Below are 18,940 nucleotides of genomic sequence, written 5' to 3' on the forward strand. Positions count from 1 at the left end.
AATATCCACTAGCCTACTTTATCTGGAAGCAATTGACTTCTCTTCTCAATTCTCAAGCTCATCCAGAAATTCCCACCAAAACAGGCAGGCCTGTCCTGTCTGACACAACCACATTGCAAATGACGTGTGGAGCTCAGCACAGTCCATGCTGGCTCTGCAATATGGGAACTTTGGCACTAAGTGTCGAAATCTGGAGCCTGAGGATGCAGCAGATGCAGCCCCCTCAGCCAGGAGCAGCTGGACCCAGTGAGGCAGGGAATATGGGCCATTTCCTGAAGCATGGCTCATACACAGCAACTAGAAGCCACAGCCCCAGGCTGTATTGAAAGTAACATTTAGATTAGAGTGGAATGGTACTGCAGAAGCCTCAAATGTATGGTTCTTTAGCCACACTTTGATTTTCAAAGGCCTGTGGGGAGTGCAAGTGGTACAGACCCAGGAAGGATAAAGTGTAAGGATCTCAAGCTATGAGGAAGACAAGAATGATCACTTGAGAACATTGCTCCAGTAAATAAATCTATAATACATTACCATGTGGCAATTAACAGCTAGGAAGCTACATCAAAAAATACTCAGCACCATCAAGGTTTTCTACTGAACAATTCCAAATCCACCTGCTCATGCAGCATAGACTGGAAAAGCTTGGCATTTCACCCCTATTGCCTTGTATTCAAAGCTGCTTGCTCAAATAGGGCACACACCTTAATTATATAGCTCTTTAAAACTGCTGTGACAAAAGGGGTTTGGGATTTTGGGGTTTTTGGGGAAGGGGGAAATCTATGCAGCTCCATTAAAGGTCACGAAATCACACCAACTGAAGATGTGCCCTGCACTGCAAGCACTGACTATGAATTAAGCCCAGGCATGAAGTAATTCTGTGCTAATGAGGTAATCAGCCTCTTCTAGCCCTGCTTCTGTTGGCAGTTCCACCACTGATCTTCTGAAACCAAAGGTGCTTTTTATCCCCAGCACTATAAACTGCTACAACCTACTACGGATGGATAGTGATGGTATATCTTGGAGGGAACAGGAAAGTTGTATAAACCATCTATTATCACTTAGGTCTCAAAAGGTTCATTAAAACTTCACAAGACAAGAATTTGTAATTTATGTGCAAACTGGGCTTATCCTCTTCCTGTCTACATTATTTAACACACTGTTAGTATATATTCTTATGTCTGTGAACAAGAAAAGTAAATACAACAGCTGACCAGATATGCACAGCATTTTTATTAATTTAATCTTAGCTTCCCAGGCTTATCAAAAAGATATATGTATTTCAACAATTTGATTTTTTAGAACTTTACATAATACTCACACTCTCACAAATTCCTCTGACTTTTATGTACACATAGCCAATGAAAAACTACAGCAAAGGAAATTAAGATAAAGTATTTGTGAGAGCTAACACGTAAAACTTCACCTGCACCTGAGAAATAAATTAAATTATTTTTAAAACAAAAGTAAAAAATACTGTTCTCAATCTGTGCTGTCATTTGCTCCCAATTACAACCATCAAATGACAGAATATGCAGAGCTTGTTTGGTACACAGCTTTTTGCCCATTCATAACTCTATTCCCAGCTAAGGAGCACTGGGACCATGCTTGCTCCCAGTTCTGCAGCATGCACTCTACCAGTGTACAGTCAAGTACAATTTTAGACATAGTGTCTATGTCTCATTTATAGGACTTCAAGAATAGGGAGCAATGTAACAAACTTCTGGCATCTGAAGAACAAAGACTAGACTTTCTACTGAGACGATATTTCTCATAAAAGATGCCCTGATCCTTGTTTTATAAAAAGGTTTATTTCTCAATAGAAAAGTATATTTTAAAACACAATTATTTGCTAACAGCAATATAAAACTCTACAGTTTTAACTTCATAAAAGTTTAACAAAACATAAATATTGTCTACCACTTACATTCCTATATACAGAGCTTGCAACAGCTAGTTAAATAGTTAAGAGATAGTAACTCAAAAATAAATGGCACACAACTACAAGATTCAAATTCCATGTCACACTGCACAATCACAGCAACACAAGGAAGAGCTTAAAATCTTCAGTCACTGGATTCTGCTTTGTTCTCTTTATAGCTATGTTCCTCTTCTCTCTGCAATAATGCACCAGTTTCCATGGTCATAGCAGGAAGAAAGTATCTGAAGCTCAGGCACATTCTCTTCTACCAGAGAACTCAGCTCTCCTTCCCGAAAAACATGGTAATAACGCATGAAGGCCTTTGTATCCAGCATGGCATCAGTCTGGTCCCCAACAGACACTGCTGAATCCAAAGCTGAGTCAGTGGAGTCAGTTGTTGAAGTTCTTTTGAAAACCTTGCTGGCATCAGACTTACCAGCACCATCTTTATTACAATCACAGATGCAGTCCTTGTCTTCCACTGGGCCACTTATAAATGAAGCTTTGTCCCCCTTGCTCTGAGCTACACTTTGGTGTCCTCCATTTAAACTTAAATCCTTCAGGGCATCTGTGGCTGGTGACCACTGTGGCTTTTTGAGAGACAGGCTTTCCACAAACACATCATCATCATCATCTAAGCTCTGTTCATTTAACAGAGCCCCATGGTGACCTAAATCCAAACTGCAGTGCCGTGAATGCTGAATGGGTACGGCACTGTTGGCCCACACTCCTTCATGTTTCAGGTGCTTCATTTTGTCATTTTGCTTTCTCAGGGCTGATTCATCAAGGGATCTGGAGAAGAACCATGAGCGGAAAGATCTTCCTAGAGCACTGTAAAATCTGTTTTCTTCCTCAGAAATTTTCATGCAGCAGGCTCTGGGTAAGCAATGGTCCATATCGCGGGGATGTTTTGAGTCCGTTTCTGGATGCAGATTGTTTTGGTAGCTGCACTCAGAGATGACAAGCTGTGCAGGGTGTATGTCTTGGCCTTTTGCACTATGGACAAAGTCACCCTTATCTCCAGATTGATTTGATTCTGAAAAATGGCGTGAGCACAGGGCCTTGTTCCATGGAACAAATACATCTTGTTTCTCAAAGCGACGATTCTTTTGTTCCATAGCCCAAACATAAATCATTATTTGGCCTCCAGGTGTCAATATCCTTGCCATTTCCTTTATTGCTTTGATTCTCCTTTGTTTAGTTGAGAAATGATGTATCACTGTGAAAAAAGAAAGGTATTATGTACTGAATATTAGTAAAGACAAAGCATTTCCATCTTCAACCTGTTCTACATGTTCAATCATTTCAGTTGCTTCATTCCAAATTATCACTAGCTGCAAGCCAGCAACAGTGCTGAATTTATACGTACCACAATGGAGGTTCACCTCAGAATGCTCTCTTTTATGATTAGGTTCAACAGATAAAAATAGGAAAATCTGGAAGAAGGAAATCAATCTCCTCCCAAAACAGGGATTCAAGAAAAGTCAGGCATATAAGCTGAAGGTTTCTGTTTCTCTGCATAACCCATAACACATTATAACATGGCAAGCTTTCCCTTAAATGCCTAGCCTTTAGGTGAGTTAAAATAGTATCAAGCTGACTTTAGATTTTGGCACAATTTTTAAATTTATCTTACTGAAAATAGAAAAATCTTTTCACCATGTAACAAATACAGAAAAATGTAATATCAGTAAAAAGATACTTTGAACTTTTATATCAGCACACTTGCAAAGGATCTAATGAGAAAATTTAGACAAATATTCACCATAGCTTTAATTTTGTCAAATTAAATTTAATTTTTGTAAAAAATAATGTCTACATTGCATGTCTCAGCATTTTATATTTTTTATATTATGTTATGCTAGTAAAAAATAAAGTCAAATTTAAAATAAGAATTTTGATCACAATATTTTCATCTTCTTTCCAGGACAATTTCCAAATTTTCAAATTTCACTCCAATGTGAAATGACACTACATTTCAAGATTTCTACATTATTTCTATCTTCCTATTTACCTGGAGTATGAATGAGCCAATTTAAACAGTCAGAGAATAGCTAAGAGAACTATTTTCTCTCTAAACTCTCAGAGGCATTAACTTGTACTGAGCTTGGACACATTGGTCATGTTGCTCTATATATCATCAGTACTAGATTTGATTCAGTGTTGTAAAGAGGACTGATTCCATGATTTGTTTCAAGCCAGCCACTTCTACATGAAAAACATTCAATCTACTCATGGAACAGCAGGTAATAGAGTATGTTCTTACCTGAAGACATTTCTCTATAAATTCAGAAGAATTTGATTCTATTTTGTTGCTAGACAGTAGCCAATTGTAGGTGTAGAAACAGTGTTAGTTCAACACTGTAGTTATGAAAAGTGAATCCAACTAGCCCTGTCTTTAATCAAAACATTGATTAAATTACCAAGGGGAGAAAAATGTAGCTTTATTATCACAAGCCAAGAAAAGCATTCTTGGCAGTTAATATTGACAAGGCTCTCACAAACTGCTGAGAATACAAAATAGACAACTCTGAGAAGAGTTTCCCATCTATGTAGTCAGTGTTTGTTTCCAGTGTTTGTTTTGTACTCCTGACTCCAAGGCATCTTTTTTCAAAATTGAAAAAAATAATTCTAGAAAATCTTTTTTTTTTTGGTACAGGATAGGGAGAAGGGAACTGATATTTTCTTATACTGGAGTTAGGCCATATATCACCACAGAACCTCCTGCAAAGTTTTATCAAAACTGACAGAGACAGCATACACATCCAAGCTTAATTTACCAGAAAGAAATAACAATCAACCAACAGAATCTGTGCAAATTCTTTGATAGGTTAAATATTCTTTCTGCTTAGAATCACTCTGGTGGTTCTGCAGAAAAATCAATCCTATAAACATGATTATACCAACAAATCCAAGAAGAGTACTTGACTAAGTACATAAATACTTGTTTTTCTCTGTAATAGGATGAAAACCACTTTATTTAGAATTAGATGGACACAGGCATAGCATGTCTCTACTCAAGAGAGATTAAAACCCATTATTGTCAAATGTACTGAAATAGCATGTGAACTTTTAAACTTGTCAGGCTTATAATTGATATAAACACTAGATAGGTATGCTATCCTTCTGAGTCAGCTGATCTGAGAAGCACTGAAATGGTGCTATGAGACCCAAAATGGGGGTAGGGCTCACTGGCTAACTAGCCTTTCCTTCCGCTTGTTTATGTGAAAGATACATTTTAAAATAAATTTCTATCACATTTCAAGTAGTTTGTTGATTGCTATCTATAATAATTATCATGCTTTGTACTTTGCTGATGAATTAAAAAACCCTGAAAGAAGCTCAATCAAGACTAGAGCTAAAAACCTAAACTGTAACTGGGTATTCTTTTTTTATCTATGCTTTGCAAATTATACTTCTCAAATTATGAGTAGCATTTTCAAAAAGAGAGGTCAGAAGAGTTAAGATGCAGAGATGCTCTGGTCATTTTATTCAAGAAGTACTTGTATGAATCTGAGTGCTTATGACTAAGAGAAATCCGAATTCATAATACATAATACTTAATATGAATACCGAGTTCTGCTATAAAGTTTTCATTTCAATGCATTTGCTGTTCAAAACAGATGTTATGGAGAAAACAAGAGTTTGTCTTGACCATCTAATCTGTTTAAGCTTTGAGCAGCCATGTTTAGATTAGTTTTCACTTGTTTACAATGCATGCTGGAAGGAAATCTTTTCTCTACCACATATAAACAAACAAGGGATATGCATATTTCCTTGGTCAACAGTGCCTCTTGAGTAATGGGAGTTTTGTTTTTTCATGTTGACTAAATTAATTTAAGTTATATATCCTGTAATTCTAAGGAACTGTTTCAAAACAATTGACTGAAATGAAGCCACATGGAAAGAAAAGAACACTCAGAAATTCTCATTTGCTGGGGCCAGGATGTAGGTATGCTGTCTTACCTCCAATTGAAATGACTGCATTGAAGCACTGATCCCTAAAGGGAAGGTTAAGGTTGTCACACACCAGAACTTCATCACCTTTCTTCCTTGCAATTTCTACCAGTCCTTCACAGTAATCACAGCCCAGATTATACACTTGACTGTTGACACTGAGATACTTTCCAGTTCCACAACCTAGAGAAAAGGATACTAGGTTAGAATATCTATTACAAACATTTGTTCTCCCTCCCAAATCAGTGAAAATAATATGCAGGCTTTTCGTAATCCTAAATTTTCCTGGAAAACAAAAAGAGGCTTTGTGCTGACTAGCCTAACTGCTGCAGGGCTCATGTGGACTGTTGAAATTGTATGTTCACACCATTAGGACTGTAACAGCACCATCATCACTGACAAAAATACTCATTCCACAGCCCTGTATAATAGCAGGTTTTCTGTACTTCTGTGGGGAACAAGGACAAGTGCAGGTGGGAGGAGGAAAGAATGGTCCTCTGTATTGTACATCTTCGGGAATAAAAACCCAGCCACACTGCTTCATACTGAGTCTTTATATAGCCTGATGTCCTGTTACCAACAATGAGCATAAATGGGCACCCAGGAGAGGGTAAGAAAAGGATAAGCACTAAGGCCCTTTCCCCAGTGCCATTCCAGCTTCCAACTACTTTCTGTTCAGGGGATTTCCTGAAGCCAGTGTGTTCTGTCTTTTCAGTGGTCTGCAACAGATCTCTTTCCTCTGCTTAACCCCATGCAGAATTTCTCCAGTGCATCCCATTTGTCTCCAAGAAGTCCTAAACCATAAATGCCACTGACACAAGTCAGAGTGGAAATTTTTTACTTTACAGACTCGAAAATAACCATAAATCATAGAAGTTCTTTCCATATTGCAGGCACATCCTCTTTTTGACTTTGTGCCAATGCATTATAACCCATTATAACCCATGGAATTAACTGTTCCAGAATGTCTTCTACCTAAGAGTTTGTCTTCTCAAGGACTATGTTGTAGTGAATTGAAATCTTTCAGAGGATCCCTCAATGCCTTATGCATAACAAGCACTTTTCAAAATTACACTGGGAGCCTTTCACTGCAGCTCTGGGTCACTAGTGAGGAATAATTTCTGAATGTTGACAGACAAGCAAAGGGGTAGCAGCTTGGCAAAGAGAATCAGCTCAGTACTGGTAAGTCAATTTAAAGGCCTGGAGTTATCTTTAGAAACATCACTGCTTCTTGCAGCACTGCTGCTCTTGGTAATGTTAATGTGCACCATTATCTAGAGAGACAGCACAGGAACTATTGCAGAACAGAACAACACTTCAGTGGTGAAAAAGAGCATATTTCTCAGCTAAAAGCAAGCACTATTCTTTGAAGTAACACTTGAGAAAAATGGAAAATACTAATATTGCTAATGCAGTTCAAGGAATATATGCAATAATACATGAAGTTCTGCATGTTAGAAAACTACAAATTTTAAATATTTTTATAAATTATTATTTATTATTGTGTTTGCAGAGGAACATTTATTCAACCATCATTAATTTGGGAGACTCAGTTGCTTAACACATGGCTTTTGGTGAAATGCTTTGTAATCACTGTGGGTCTTTGGAAGTATAGGGTCTTCTCTGGAATGAAGCTAAATAGTGTCAATAATCCCAGTATTCTAAATATCTACATTTGCCAGAGATTCACTTTTAAATGAGTCATCAGGAAGGTGAATTTCTTGAAGCTAACAATGGCCAAGCTATTTTCATGTGTTTTGATGAATGAAAAATAGTAAGGCAAATAGACAAAATTATATTTTAGTAAAAGGCACTATTAAACTGAAAATTAACAATTAAAGATCTTAGTTGAAAATTTTAGTGCCACTTGGCACTAGTGCCACTTTAGTGCAACTCCTCCTTAAACCTCTTTTATGAGGTTTAATAAGATCTACAGGAATCTGACTATTGTGTTTACTTTTGGCCTCATAAAAGAGGTTTAATAAGATACACCAGATCCCTTGTGTGCCTTAATGGGAGTATTCTTATTGGCAACTGTAAGGATTGATTTTGATGAAGTGTCATCTTCTCTCCAGATGAGACTGCAACAGGGTGACCTAAAGCTTTCAGCAATCACTGCTCTTGGAGCCTCAAAAAACTTCAGCTAAGATGCAAATGACTTCTATTGAGGTGGCAATGATTTTGGCTGACAAGAATCAATCTAGCTCTCAGTTGAATGAGTGTAGGCCACTGGGCGTTTCCTGAGATTAGTGACAATGGTGCAGACATATAAAAATATCTACATGCTCAAAATAACATTTATCAAGTATTTTTGGTGTAATGCTCAACAGCACCAGGAGAACTCCATATTATCTTCTGATTATGGCCTACAGCATATTCAAATAATGTTTTTCTCTTATAGGATAAAGCAGATGCATAATTTATTGTGCACATTTGTTAAACCTTGCTGTGTATTTTATTAGTTTAAACAGTATGGAAAACACAATGGTGCAAAGTGCATTTGTTTTGCAATGTGCTGTGTAGGACTGAAGTCATAATGAAGCAAAGGAAAGATGCCAGCATCTGGAAGCCCCCCAGAAAGTCTGCAGAAACAACAGAAAATCCAGGTATAAATGCTAGGCAATGTAGGGAAGACAATGCCATAACAGGAAAACACCTAAATATGGTGTCCATATTTAGGATCACAGGAAGATTCTAAGATCTTTTTTTTTAATATATTTTTAACAGCAGTCATATCAGAAGATTTCTCTTAATAAAAAGCCTTGCTAGGAAGAGTTTTAGAACAAATGAAAACAAATAAATTGCAGATTAGTATTACATAAACCAAGAGATCTAAAGAAACTGAAATATTAAATAATTGGGCTATTAACATAATTTTTTCAAAAGGACTCCAGGGGAATGAAAGGCCATTAAGCTGGTGGGGAAATTGATAGATTAAGACTTAGCTCAAAATAAGGGAAAAAATAGGGAACAAAAGGGAACAAAAATGAGGGAACACATTTATTTACTGTCTACATGATGCACTGCCAAAGAATTAAAAGAAGCAGTATATGGCATCTAGCATTGGGACTTAAAAACAATTTCAAAACAGATTTAAACAACTTAAAAAAACAGTTAATCTGAAGCTTACATATGATTAACAAAGCTTATAAACAATCCTTTATGTCACCTCAAAGAATAGCTTACCTATATCAACAACGAGACTGCCAGGCTTTTGTTCCAGCAGAAAGTTCCGAACACGAGGCCATGCTTTGGTCTGCAGATCACTAAAGTAGGCAGCTGTATTTTCATACACACTGTGCACATGCTGCTTTTCTAGCTGGGTAGCCTCATGTTCCATCCTGAAAACATAATGAAGGTTATATATAACACAAACTGTTGCAGTATAGACTTTATATTTTATAGACTTTATATAGGCATGCATAATTCAGGACCTTGTACGCTTATATTAATAAATTACATCCATCTACCAGTCATATTTATAAAATAGTCTTAACTCAAAGGACCTGATTTTATTTCATGAAAGTCAAGAAAAAATGTGAATGTATCACCTCCCCTGTGAAGCATTATGTAACTGCACATGTCTATGCAATAATAGGCACATTCCCAAGTTCCCCAATATAGTAAAAGCTTATCTGGTGCAAAAGGGAGCCTGTATTCAGTGAAAGTGCAGAATGGATATAGAATAATAGAATCATTTAGCTTGGAAAGACCTTTACGATCATCAGTCCAACCAGTTGTGAACAGGATTTTAAGAACCAACCTTCCTATTGTTGCTAATGTGAACAGGCAAACTACTAATATGTCACTTGAAATACAGCCTGGTCCCTGAAACTTAAGCCCCTAAATCATGCATAAGTGATTTGTGGTTTATCATCCCTCTAGAAGTGATTAGCTTGCTAAAATTTTTCAGCAACAAAACCTCGATTTCCCTACTTCCACTCCACTATCTTCATATCTTAGCACAGTATTTTAGTTTAGTGATCCAAGAAATGCTATCTTCTTAAACTTTAAGTATTACCCCTGAGCTCATGTAGATACCAAGTGGATGCAGACACTGAATCTCTTCATACAGAATCTTACATCTTCCTTAATGTATCCTCTCATCCAAGGACCAACCATGTGAGGTTTGAGTATCTAATGAAGGCTGATGAGGTTACATTCCAAAGTGTTAAGGCATTCTTCAAACTAATTTAAACTGCCTGTTTACATGGGAAATATTTCTTCCCATTATTAAAACAAAACTTATTCAGTTGTCCAACAATTCCACAGAGATTAGAGCCGGATTCCAAACATCAAACAGACTAAGCAATGTATTATCAAGATAAAATTATAAAAGTGACTCCTTTGACTGCATTTGAAAAGGTCAGAAGCAAAGACTTTAATTTACTTTCCTTGATTTTCAAATATTATACATTTAGAAACCATAATAAAAATTTCTTCTTCCTGTCACTTTTAGTCTTGAAATACATTAGTATGAGAGAAAAGATGAGAATATTTGAGAAATTATTGTATCTATGAGAAAAAACATTTTTATTATTTTTTTAAATATATGTGTAATAAATAATGTGAGCTGGCACTGCAGCTGTTCTACAGACACAACCTGTCCTATGCATGTCCTACAAATACAATCTTTTTAATTTAAAAATGGGAGTTAATCCCAGAGACTGAAAAAAACACACATACAAGTGTGTGTGAATGTTTACAGACTAGTATGTAAGGCTTGATCCATTTCACTGGTACTGTGTAAGAGGTGGGGACAAATTGTTAACAATTTTCACGTCTATTCTGACTGTAGTATGTATTAGTATCTCTCTTCAAAAGATTTATGTTCAACATTTTCACAATCCTTATCTTTTTTCTACAATCCACAATTTTCTTTTATCCTGCATTAGCTCACCTTTTACTAGGTGAATATGTACATATACATAAAAAATTAAATTCAGAAACAGTATAGTACATTGCTACTAGGCACATTTTCAGTTTCATTAAAGAGTGAAAAGCTGTAACAGACTGAACAAAAGAAGCAACATAGAAATTATGAAATAATTGAAATTATATTACATGTGCCAGAAGTTACTCAATCAAACTTGTCTAAGAATCTATTTCAAGTTATGTTGTCACATAGAATGGGTTAGTTGCAGTGATTTCAAGTAAGTATTCCTCAGAGTCAAAAGTCCAATCCTTTGTTTTTATTTGACCCTTAAATAAAATAAATTAGGTGTTTCATGTCTCCAGCTGTCTTTTTTCTCTGTCTCAAAACATACTCTGTTTCGTTGTTCAAGTGCCTAGGAGTCCTCTCTTTATAAGTAGTAATTCCAAAGACTAACAATCATTTCTTTTATTTTGTTGCCAGACCAGCTCCTTGCTCTAATTTATATTTTATGTTTAGTTACTATGTGGTTCAGTGTATCCAAGTGCTTTCTTTTATCTTTCCACTTGAAGCTCTTCGTTCAACCTTTGCAGTTTTGAAAAGAACTGAAAAGGCAGAATGTTTCCAACCATTCATACTGAATTCCAAACGCTGTCTTTTTTTCTCTATTTTCCTAAAATGTCTACATTGAATTCCAACACAGACTGAGATATGGCTTCGTTTCCTATTGAATCCAAGACCATTAAGTTCTTCCTTTAACTTTCTTGTTCACTGGAACTGGTACTGAGTCTTCAGCTACACAGGACATGCTGGAGACTTCCATGTCTTACAACACACCATTAGAAGTTATTATTTTTAGATATTCTTAATAAACATTGTCAAGAAAATAATTTGGTTATAATAGAATAATGGTAGTATACTAAAAGACAAATTATTTCATCCACTATTTTGTAACAATTTCCACTCCTGCTGATTGTTTATATTTGGCAAACAATTAAGGCACATGATGAAATCAAACTTGCCAATTTGACTTTCCAGTCAAGATCCATAATACTATCAGGTTTTACTTTGCAGCACAGCAGGAAATGTCCCAGCAATTAACCTCTTCATTTCAATGTTTATAAAACACAAGGAACCTGAGGAGTCTGCCCAGACCTGCAGCTGTACCATTTTCACACAAGTAAACTGTCACCAAAAAACCACAGAATCTTAGACCCATGTAACTTTACCAGCCAAACTCAATGCCCCTATTTCTCGTTCTAAACAAAAACAACCATTACAACTTCTTTGCTTTGAAAGTAATAGTCAGTGCCTCTGTTGCACATGAATTGTAGAAAACGTTCATTTCATCCAACTTCTGGATTTAACTTCCTAGATAATTGGAAAGTCTGTTTTGCAAAGTAGGTAATGAAAATCTGCCCAGAAATCCCACTGCTTCAGCATCTGCTCCAGTTCTCATTTAAGCTTCCCAGAAGCTGTCTGACAAGACCAGTGAGGAGAAGCAGAAGGTGGTAATTATGGACACTTTTCCCTTGCTCAATTCTTCTTCTCTTGTACTTATGCCCCTGCTAAAGGGCTCATGCAGAGGCTTGGAGCAGAGATGGGAGTGTGCAGTAAATTGGCACTGAGCTCTTCAGTCACTCTGAGCTGTTCAGTCACTCTGCAGCAAGTCCTGCCAAGTCCCTGAGATGTGAATGCAGCTCAACAAACACCCACCAACTGCAAACAAGCAGCTTGGATAAAAACTGAAGAGCAGGATTCTCTTCCCCTTCAGTGCTTCCTGGGCATCCTCCTGGTGATTTGTTCATGAGACTACAACAGGCCCTTGCTGCAGCTGGTTTATTAAATGAGGAAACTGGATGAAAACTGTATTTTAATTCTGCTGAATTTGCAGGGAAATGGATCACCAGTCCATCACAGATAACTGTGGTACATTAACAAATTGTTTGGAAGTAAATAGGTTGTAGTCCATTGACTTTTTCTTACATTGCTCTTTTCCCTCTTTGTTAAAGAAAAACCCAAAACCAACCAAACAAACCAAAAAAACCCCTAAAATATTACACCTTCCAAGAAGGTAAAAGAATTGTACAAACACGATCTATATTTTCATAGCTATATATCTCACTAAGAGTTCTCTGGCTCTAAGGTAATCTAATTTCTTCCCATTCCATTAACATTCTGCAACCTTTTAGATAATTAATTTTTCAAGGATACTGCTTTAATAAAAGTCATGTTGCTTGGATATTTTTTTTGCTGCTGAAGTAGGAAATATGTTTCAGTAAGTGACCTTGAAATGACAACAACCAAAATTAACCAACACTTTTTTACAATAGTGTGTGGGGTTTTGGGGTTTTTTTGGGGAGGGCGAGTGTATTTGAAATTTCGTTGTTGGTTTTGAACGCATTTAATTTACAGTGTGGACTAATGGCATTAAATACTTCATCCTCAATTGAACAAAATATTTGCTGGCTCCCAGATTCACTGGAGTGTCCTGAAACTGAAGCACAGGAGGTAGTGTTCACTCCAAAAACACTGCCTCTACCACAGCCTACCAAAAGCTCTTGACAATTACCTGCAGTTCTGAATCACTTGCAGACCTCCTCACCTACCTCAAGTTATCTCCTCCCAGTCACCTACAATTTTCATCTTCCATGTTCTTTTAATTTATTACAACTTCCCCCATCTCCTTTAGCATGTGCTATGTCAGCATGACTATTTAACTTGATACAACACTGTAATACTGTGAAGTCCTGACCTGGCTCTTGTACAGCTCCTCCTTGCCTTTCTATCCAGGCCAAGCACAGTGCCCAGTATATGTCACAAAGCTTTTGACAATGGCCTCTTGGAACCACGCTGTCATTTTCCTGCACTGCTCTGATTTGTCTTGAAATCAATTGCTCTTGATTAATTTGCACCACAGGCCTTCCTTGTCTTCTCTCTTGCAACTGCCCATTTTCTCTAACCCTTTGATGAGCAGCATGGATTCACTCCATTCAGGGCAAGATTTCAGCCTATTAATGAGGGCCCCTCTTAGATACACACATTTTCATGTGCTGATGGGAATTCTCAGTATCATTTTGGGTAAGAAGAACTGCTTCAAAGATCTAGGGAATTCAGCACAGTTGTGTCTCTCTTTGTGGCCACAGCAACATAAATCTTGATTACACATGCAATAACCTAATTAATTGCTTAAATGGAACAGGATAAACCACAAGGGCTAGGCCTACATCCTCAGTACCCTGCTCTCCAGCAATAACACAAGCACTTGTAGCTTTTAATAACACCTAAGTAAAAGGTGGGGCAGTTCAATTTTTATTGCTTCCTTCAGCCCTAGAACAGGGAGAATCACCTATTCAGTGAGAAATGTTTCCAGTTTACTTCCAAGACTTATCAGTCTTTTCATCCAAATACAGGTAGCTATGGAAAGTGAAGTGTACAGCCCTAATGGACTAAAAACCACAGTATTTTTCCCATGCAAAGACAAAAATCCAATTAATCCAACAGCAAAATGTCATTGCAGCCCTCCTGAAAAACAAACCTAAGACTTCTTTATCAGAACTTTGCTCACCCTTGGATTGAATTATAAATTCAATAGCAGCAACTTCTGATTGATGGTGATTTCTTATTCCAATAATGCAGACAACAAACTTATCTATGCCAACATGCCAAGTGGCTTCCAGATACCAGTCATTAAGCAAAGCAGCTATATTAGTAAACAAATGGTAATGAAACAAAACAATAGGAATGCTGTCATAAACTAGCTGCAATGAAAGTTTAGCAAGAGGATACAATAGAGGATGATTTGCTTACATAAGGCTAACAGCTCCAGTAATTAATTTCAACCACGCATGAACCATTATAATCCCATGAAAATGCACAGCCTGAAATCAGAGCAAGGGGCGCTCGGTGCAGCATTACTAAAACCTTTTTGAGCTGAAATCCTGATTCAAAACCCTTCCTTCAGTGAAGTTTGGAAAATTCTGAAACAAAAAATAAAGAGCTGGGACACATTTGACAAGAACCACTGTTAGCTGAAACACTAACTGTGAAATGAGCATTTTAAAGGAATTTCATTGATTGAAATGAAGTCACCATCATTGTATTTTCTCTTACTAAAATACATAGAACTTTGTCCCAGCAAAACATTAAAAGGACTGAGACTGCTCTTACAAGACCTTGGAGAAAATAAGCTTATAGTTCAAGCTCTAGTAACTCAAAATGACAGCCAGTCACATTCATTTTGTTAGCTTTGTTTTCCAGCTCAGACAAAACCTAGTACTATGCACTGCACATTCTTGGATCAGTTAATCATTTAATATTCCCCTTGCTGTTTCGCATATAGGGTCATAGTCTATGTACATGAAACATTGCACTGTAAACAGATTTATTTTCACTAAGTACATAAACTGCATTCTGTAGATAGGTAACATTCTGCTAAATGAAAATGCACAAACATGGACCCTTGGCCATTAAAAAACCCTGAGAGGAGGAACATACTCATGCAGAAGCTTCACAGTCCCTTTACGTGTCTGTTCATCTTTACTGTCACATCAAAACTCACAATCAGCTCCCAGCACTGAGTCCCTTCCTACTGAAGTCCCACACAGTCACAAACCCGTGATGCTGGATGTGCACTGATGTGGGTCTTCAGATCCTGCTCAGAAACACTCTGCACAGGCATCAGAGAAGTGGGGACTAGGAAAAATTTGGCCTACTAAGCAGGAAGGAAAGTCTAATAATAAGTAGCACTGAGAAGAGCAAAGTGTTCCGATTTTTCTTCTTCACTATTCATATTAATTGCCACCAGGTATCAATGCATCAGTGACAGAGGGATAAGAACTTAGGGAGAGAATAGGTTGGGGCTTTCAATGTCAGGGTTTTCTAAACTAGCCTAACAAACAGTACGTAGGGAACCGATTGCACTGGTCTTGGGTTAGACAGTCTCCGAGCCACAAGAAATTAGTTTTGAGAAACTGAGGGCAACATGTACAACTCCTGGCCTCATCATATTCTAGTAAAAAAAACTAGGGACAGTTGTTTAAGATTTTAGAAATTACAGCACAATGGTACAGTTGATACCATTTTGAAGAGGATATTTAGAGTGTAGTTGTCAAAATTCACAATCATGCTGGAAGGATACCCTGAGCAAACCTGTCCAGAAATATGCTTTGGACACTCCTCAATAATTTCTTTGTATGATACTTGCAGACTGACCAAATCATCAGGGTCCAAATGAACTGGATAATGGTATGAGAATTCAAATGTTTAAACTGTTCAAAACAGACAAAAGCAAAGCATTTTTGATAAGAATAACCAACTGCACAAAGACTGAAGGAAGCAGGATGGGATGACTGGCAGCAGCTCTGTAGAAGTGGATCTGGGCCATATAACATTTCACAGATTTAACACCATACATGCTCTGTTGTTATAGTGGTTTTAGCAATATACTGTTGCCAAAAAAAATAAGAAAAGAAAAAAAAAAACAGGATCAGCGCACAGAAATAGGGCAAGTTACATAAAATATTCCTTCTCCTACATTCAGCACTGCTGGCATATCAGGTTAAGCATTACATTTAACTTCAAGCAAGAATAAAATAGGAGAGAATAATTATGAGATCCTGTATATATCTAGGATATCAGAAATCACATAAATCCCGGGGAAAGAAATTTTTTTCCAAGTGTTGGCCCAGAATGAGAGAGGACCATCTCATAACAAGAATGGCTGTTGCAAAGTGGAGGGAAATACCTGTTTGCCAAAACTGAAAGTAGAAAAAAACCAGTAGCTTAAGCTACAACAAGGAAGATGTGGATAGGACACTTTAAACAAAGGAAGATGAACAGAAAACCACTGGAAATTACTGTGGACTGGGTAGGACATGGACCCTCCACCAATGGGGTTTTAAAAATCTAAGTCAGCTAAGCAGCTATCAGGAAATACTCTGTACCCTGCATCACTATCTCAAAGCCCCTGACCATAGCAATCTACCCATAAGCTTTAAATGCAGCTATTTTTTCTCCTTGGTCACTGTGTGTCTCAAACCTTTGTATGCAATTATCATGTCTCCTCATTTTCCAGCAGTTAAGCAAGCATTAAATATTTAGTACTTTCCATCTTCCCTGATGAATCAGTCAAGGTGGTCTTTTACAAGTACTGTTGTCATTCTAAGTATCCTCTCCATATGTCTTGATCCTTTAGGCCAACGGATAGTCATAGGAATATTTTATTCCTGAATGTCATTCTACAGTTCTTGAATTACAGTTTTCAAAATTTCCTCTGTTTCCTCACACTCCGGGTTTGCAGTTAGAGTACTGTTTTCAGTCAGATTCATTTTAATTTATGTAGTATAATTCTCCTTTTTTTTAGTCATAGAGCTCATCACTGTTGGTGTTTACATGGTACTTGCTGTAATACACAAAACCTCCCCATTTAAAATTATTTACAAACTGACTTAAGACATTAAATTACTTGAAAACATATCTTCTGCTGAAATCTCAGAGACAGAAAGATAAGTAGCACATTATCAAGTAGGATCTAAAATAGAGGCAGGCAATGTCTACCTTTGATCTCAAGATATAAAATGTTGTAGAATCAATTACAGTAATTACAGAACTACTAAGTGGTTTCTCCTGGTACATTTTATAAACTACTCTTGATTATCATGTTTATTACAACTGAACATATAATTTCCTATCTTAAAATATTCATATACAAATGTATTCAGTATTCAGCATATTTGCCAAATACAGTTTAAAAAGAACAGATCTTGTGGTAGACAGTACTAGGTACTAAGTTATCTCAGTAGATGACCACTTGAATGAAATCAAAGCCAGTATGACATATTTTTTATCCTACAAAACTAAAAAATCAGACTTATACACTTTTTTTTTTTTTTGTAAGTTTTAGTTATAGGAAGTCATGTATTTATATTTATTTCTCAAAAGAGAAAAGGTGTCTCATATGTGTTTGAGGTTAGTGCTCCAAAGTGTCTTAAGTCCTCTCTAACAGTGACTGGGTGTTTATGCAGCTGACAAAGGCTCCTGAAGATACACCAGGAATCCTATCAGGGTTCAGATTTAGACCCAGACAGGGAAAAACTGCATTACATTGTTACTGAAAGGTTGAGGTGTAACCTCTGTGAAGTGTCTGGCACTGACAGCTTCTTCCAGTGGTAACTGGAGTAGACTGAGCAGTGTGAAGGCCTAGTGGTGCTGTAGTCAACATCCCTAGAAAAGATCCCTTGTTTTCATAAATCACAAGACCATCACTCAAAGATTATTTCATTTTAAATGCATTATAGTATGAGCGATACCTTTTTACATAACTTGTTATTTCTAAGCCCTCTATTTTAAAGATGAGAAAGGCTTTGAAAAACATAATTTTTCCTCATCAGCATGGAAAGGAAAGGCTCCCTGGGGGAGCTGAAATTTCACATAAACACTACTGAAGTTTTCTCTTTGGAAAATATTTTAATGCTGTGGCCTTTTTAGGTGTAATTTATTTTTTTCTTAAAATCAGGAAATTATTGTATTGGGGAAAAAAGTTGATACCTACAAACATCAATATTTTGGTTATCAAAAGAAATATTAGCTTTGAAGAAAGTTGAGCTGTAAATAATTAACTTCTCTGAAATTATTACATGTTGAGATGAATGTAAAGCTTTCTTCAAAATGGAATACTTTTCAACAGCAAAATACAAACCACGTTATACAGTGCCTTTTGTCCGACTGTGTTCTGCTTAAACTTTTCTGACGGAAAAGAAATCAGCCAGGATTCTGTGTCACATGAGTTTAAGTCAGTTACATAAAGCCTGGCTATGACACAAGTATTTACCTTATTTTTCAACAGTTAGACTCTTTTTCTCCCAGTCATTCAGTTGGTACTCCTACGTCCATTTATGAAGGTAAATACAAAATTTTTTAAGTACCAGTTTTTACTCTTCATTTTTATTTTAAAATTATTTCATAAGCATATAGAGGTCTGAAATAGTTTTCCAATCTCTTTAATCTTCATGAATGTAAGAGACATGTGGCCCTCAAGCCATGGTTTTCTGTCAAACAGGAGTATTCTGTTGCTATTACGACCTACGAACTGGCCCATGTAGATACTGATACAGCAAACAAGTGGACATCTGCTTAACTTTATGCTTATGAATCACCTTACTGACCCCAGGTAGCCTATCAATAATAACTAA

The 18,940-nt window shown here is 36.8% G+C and overlaps 1 protein-coding gene across 2 annotated transcripts in view; it reads right to left on the reverse strand.

The window, feature by feature from the left end:
• Positions 1-1,207: 1,207 nt before the first annotated feature.
• Positions 1,208-18,940, reverse strand: part of TRMT9B (tRNA methyltransferase 9B (putative)) — a 100,457-nt gene continuing 82,724 nt past the window's right edge. For both annotated transcript variants that reach the window (XM_054633213.2, XM_054633214.2), the window contains 3 exons: positions 9,062-9,216; positions 5,885-6,058; positions 1,208-3,137 (listed from right to left, as the gene is read on the reverse strand). In XM_054633213.2, the coding sequence (XP_054489188.2) occupies positions 2,098-3,137; positions 5,885-6,058; positions 9,062-9,216 (1,369 nt within the window). In that variant the 3' untranslated portion in view covers positions 1,208-2,097. The remainder of the gene's footprint in view (positions 3,138-5,884; positions 6,059-9,061; positions 9,217-18,940) is intronic.

Source organism: Agelaius phoeniceus, chromosome 4 (genome assembly GCF_051311805.1).
Source record: "Agelaius phoeniceus isolate bAgePho1 chromosome 4, bAgePho1.hap1, whole genome shotgun sequence".
Classification (NCBI taxonomy): Eukaryota; Metazoa; Chordata; class Aves; order Passeriformes; family Icteridae; genus Agelaius; species Agelaius phoeniceus.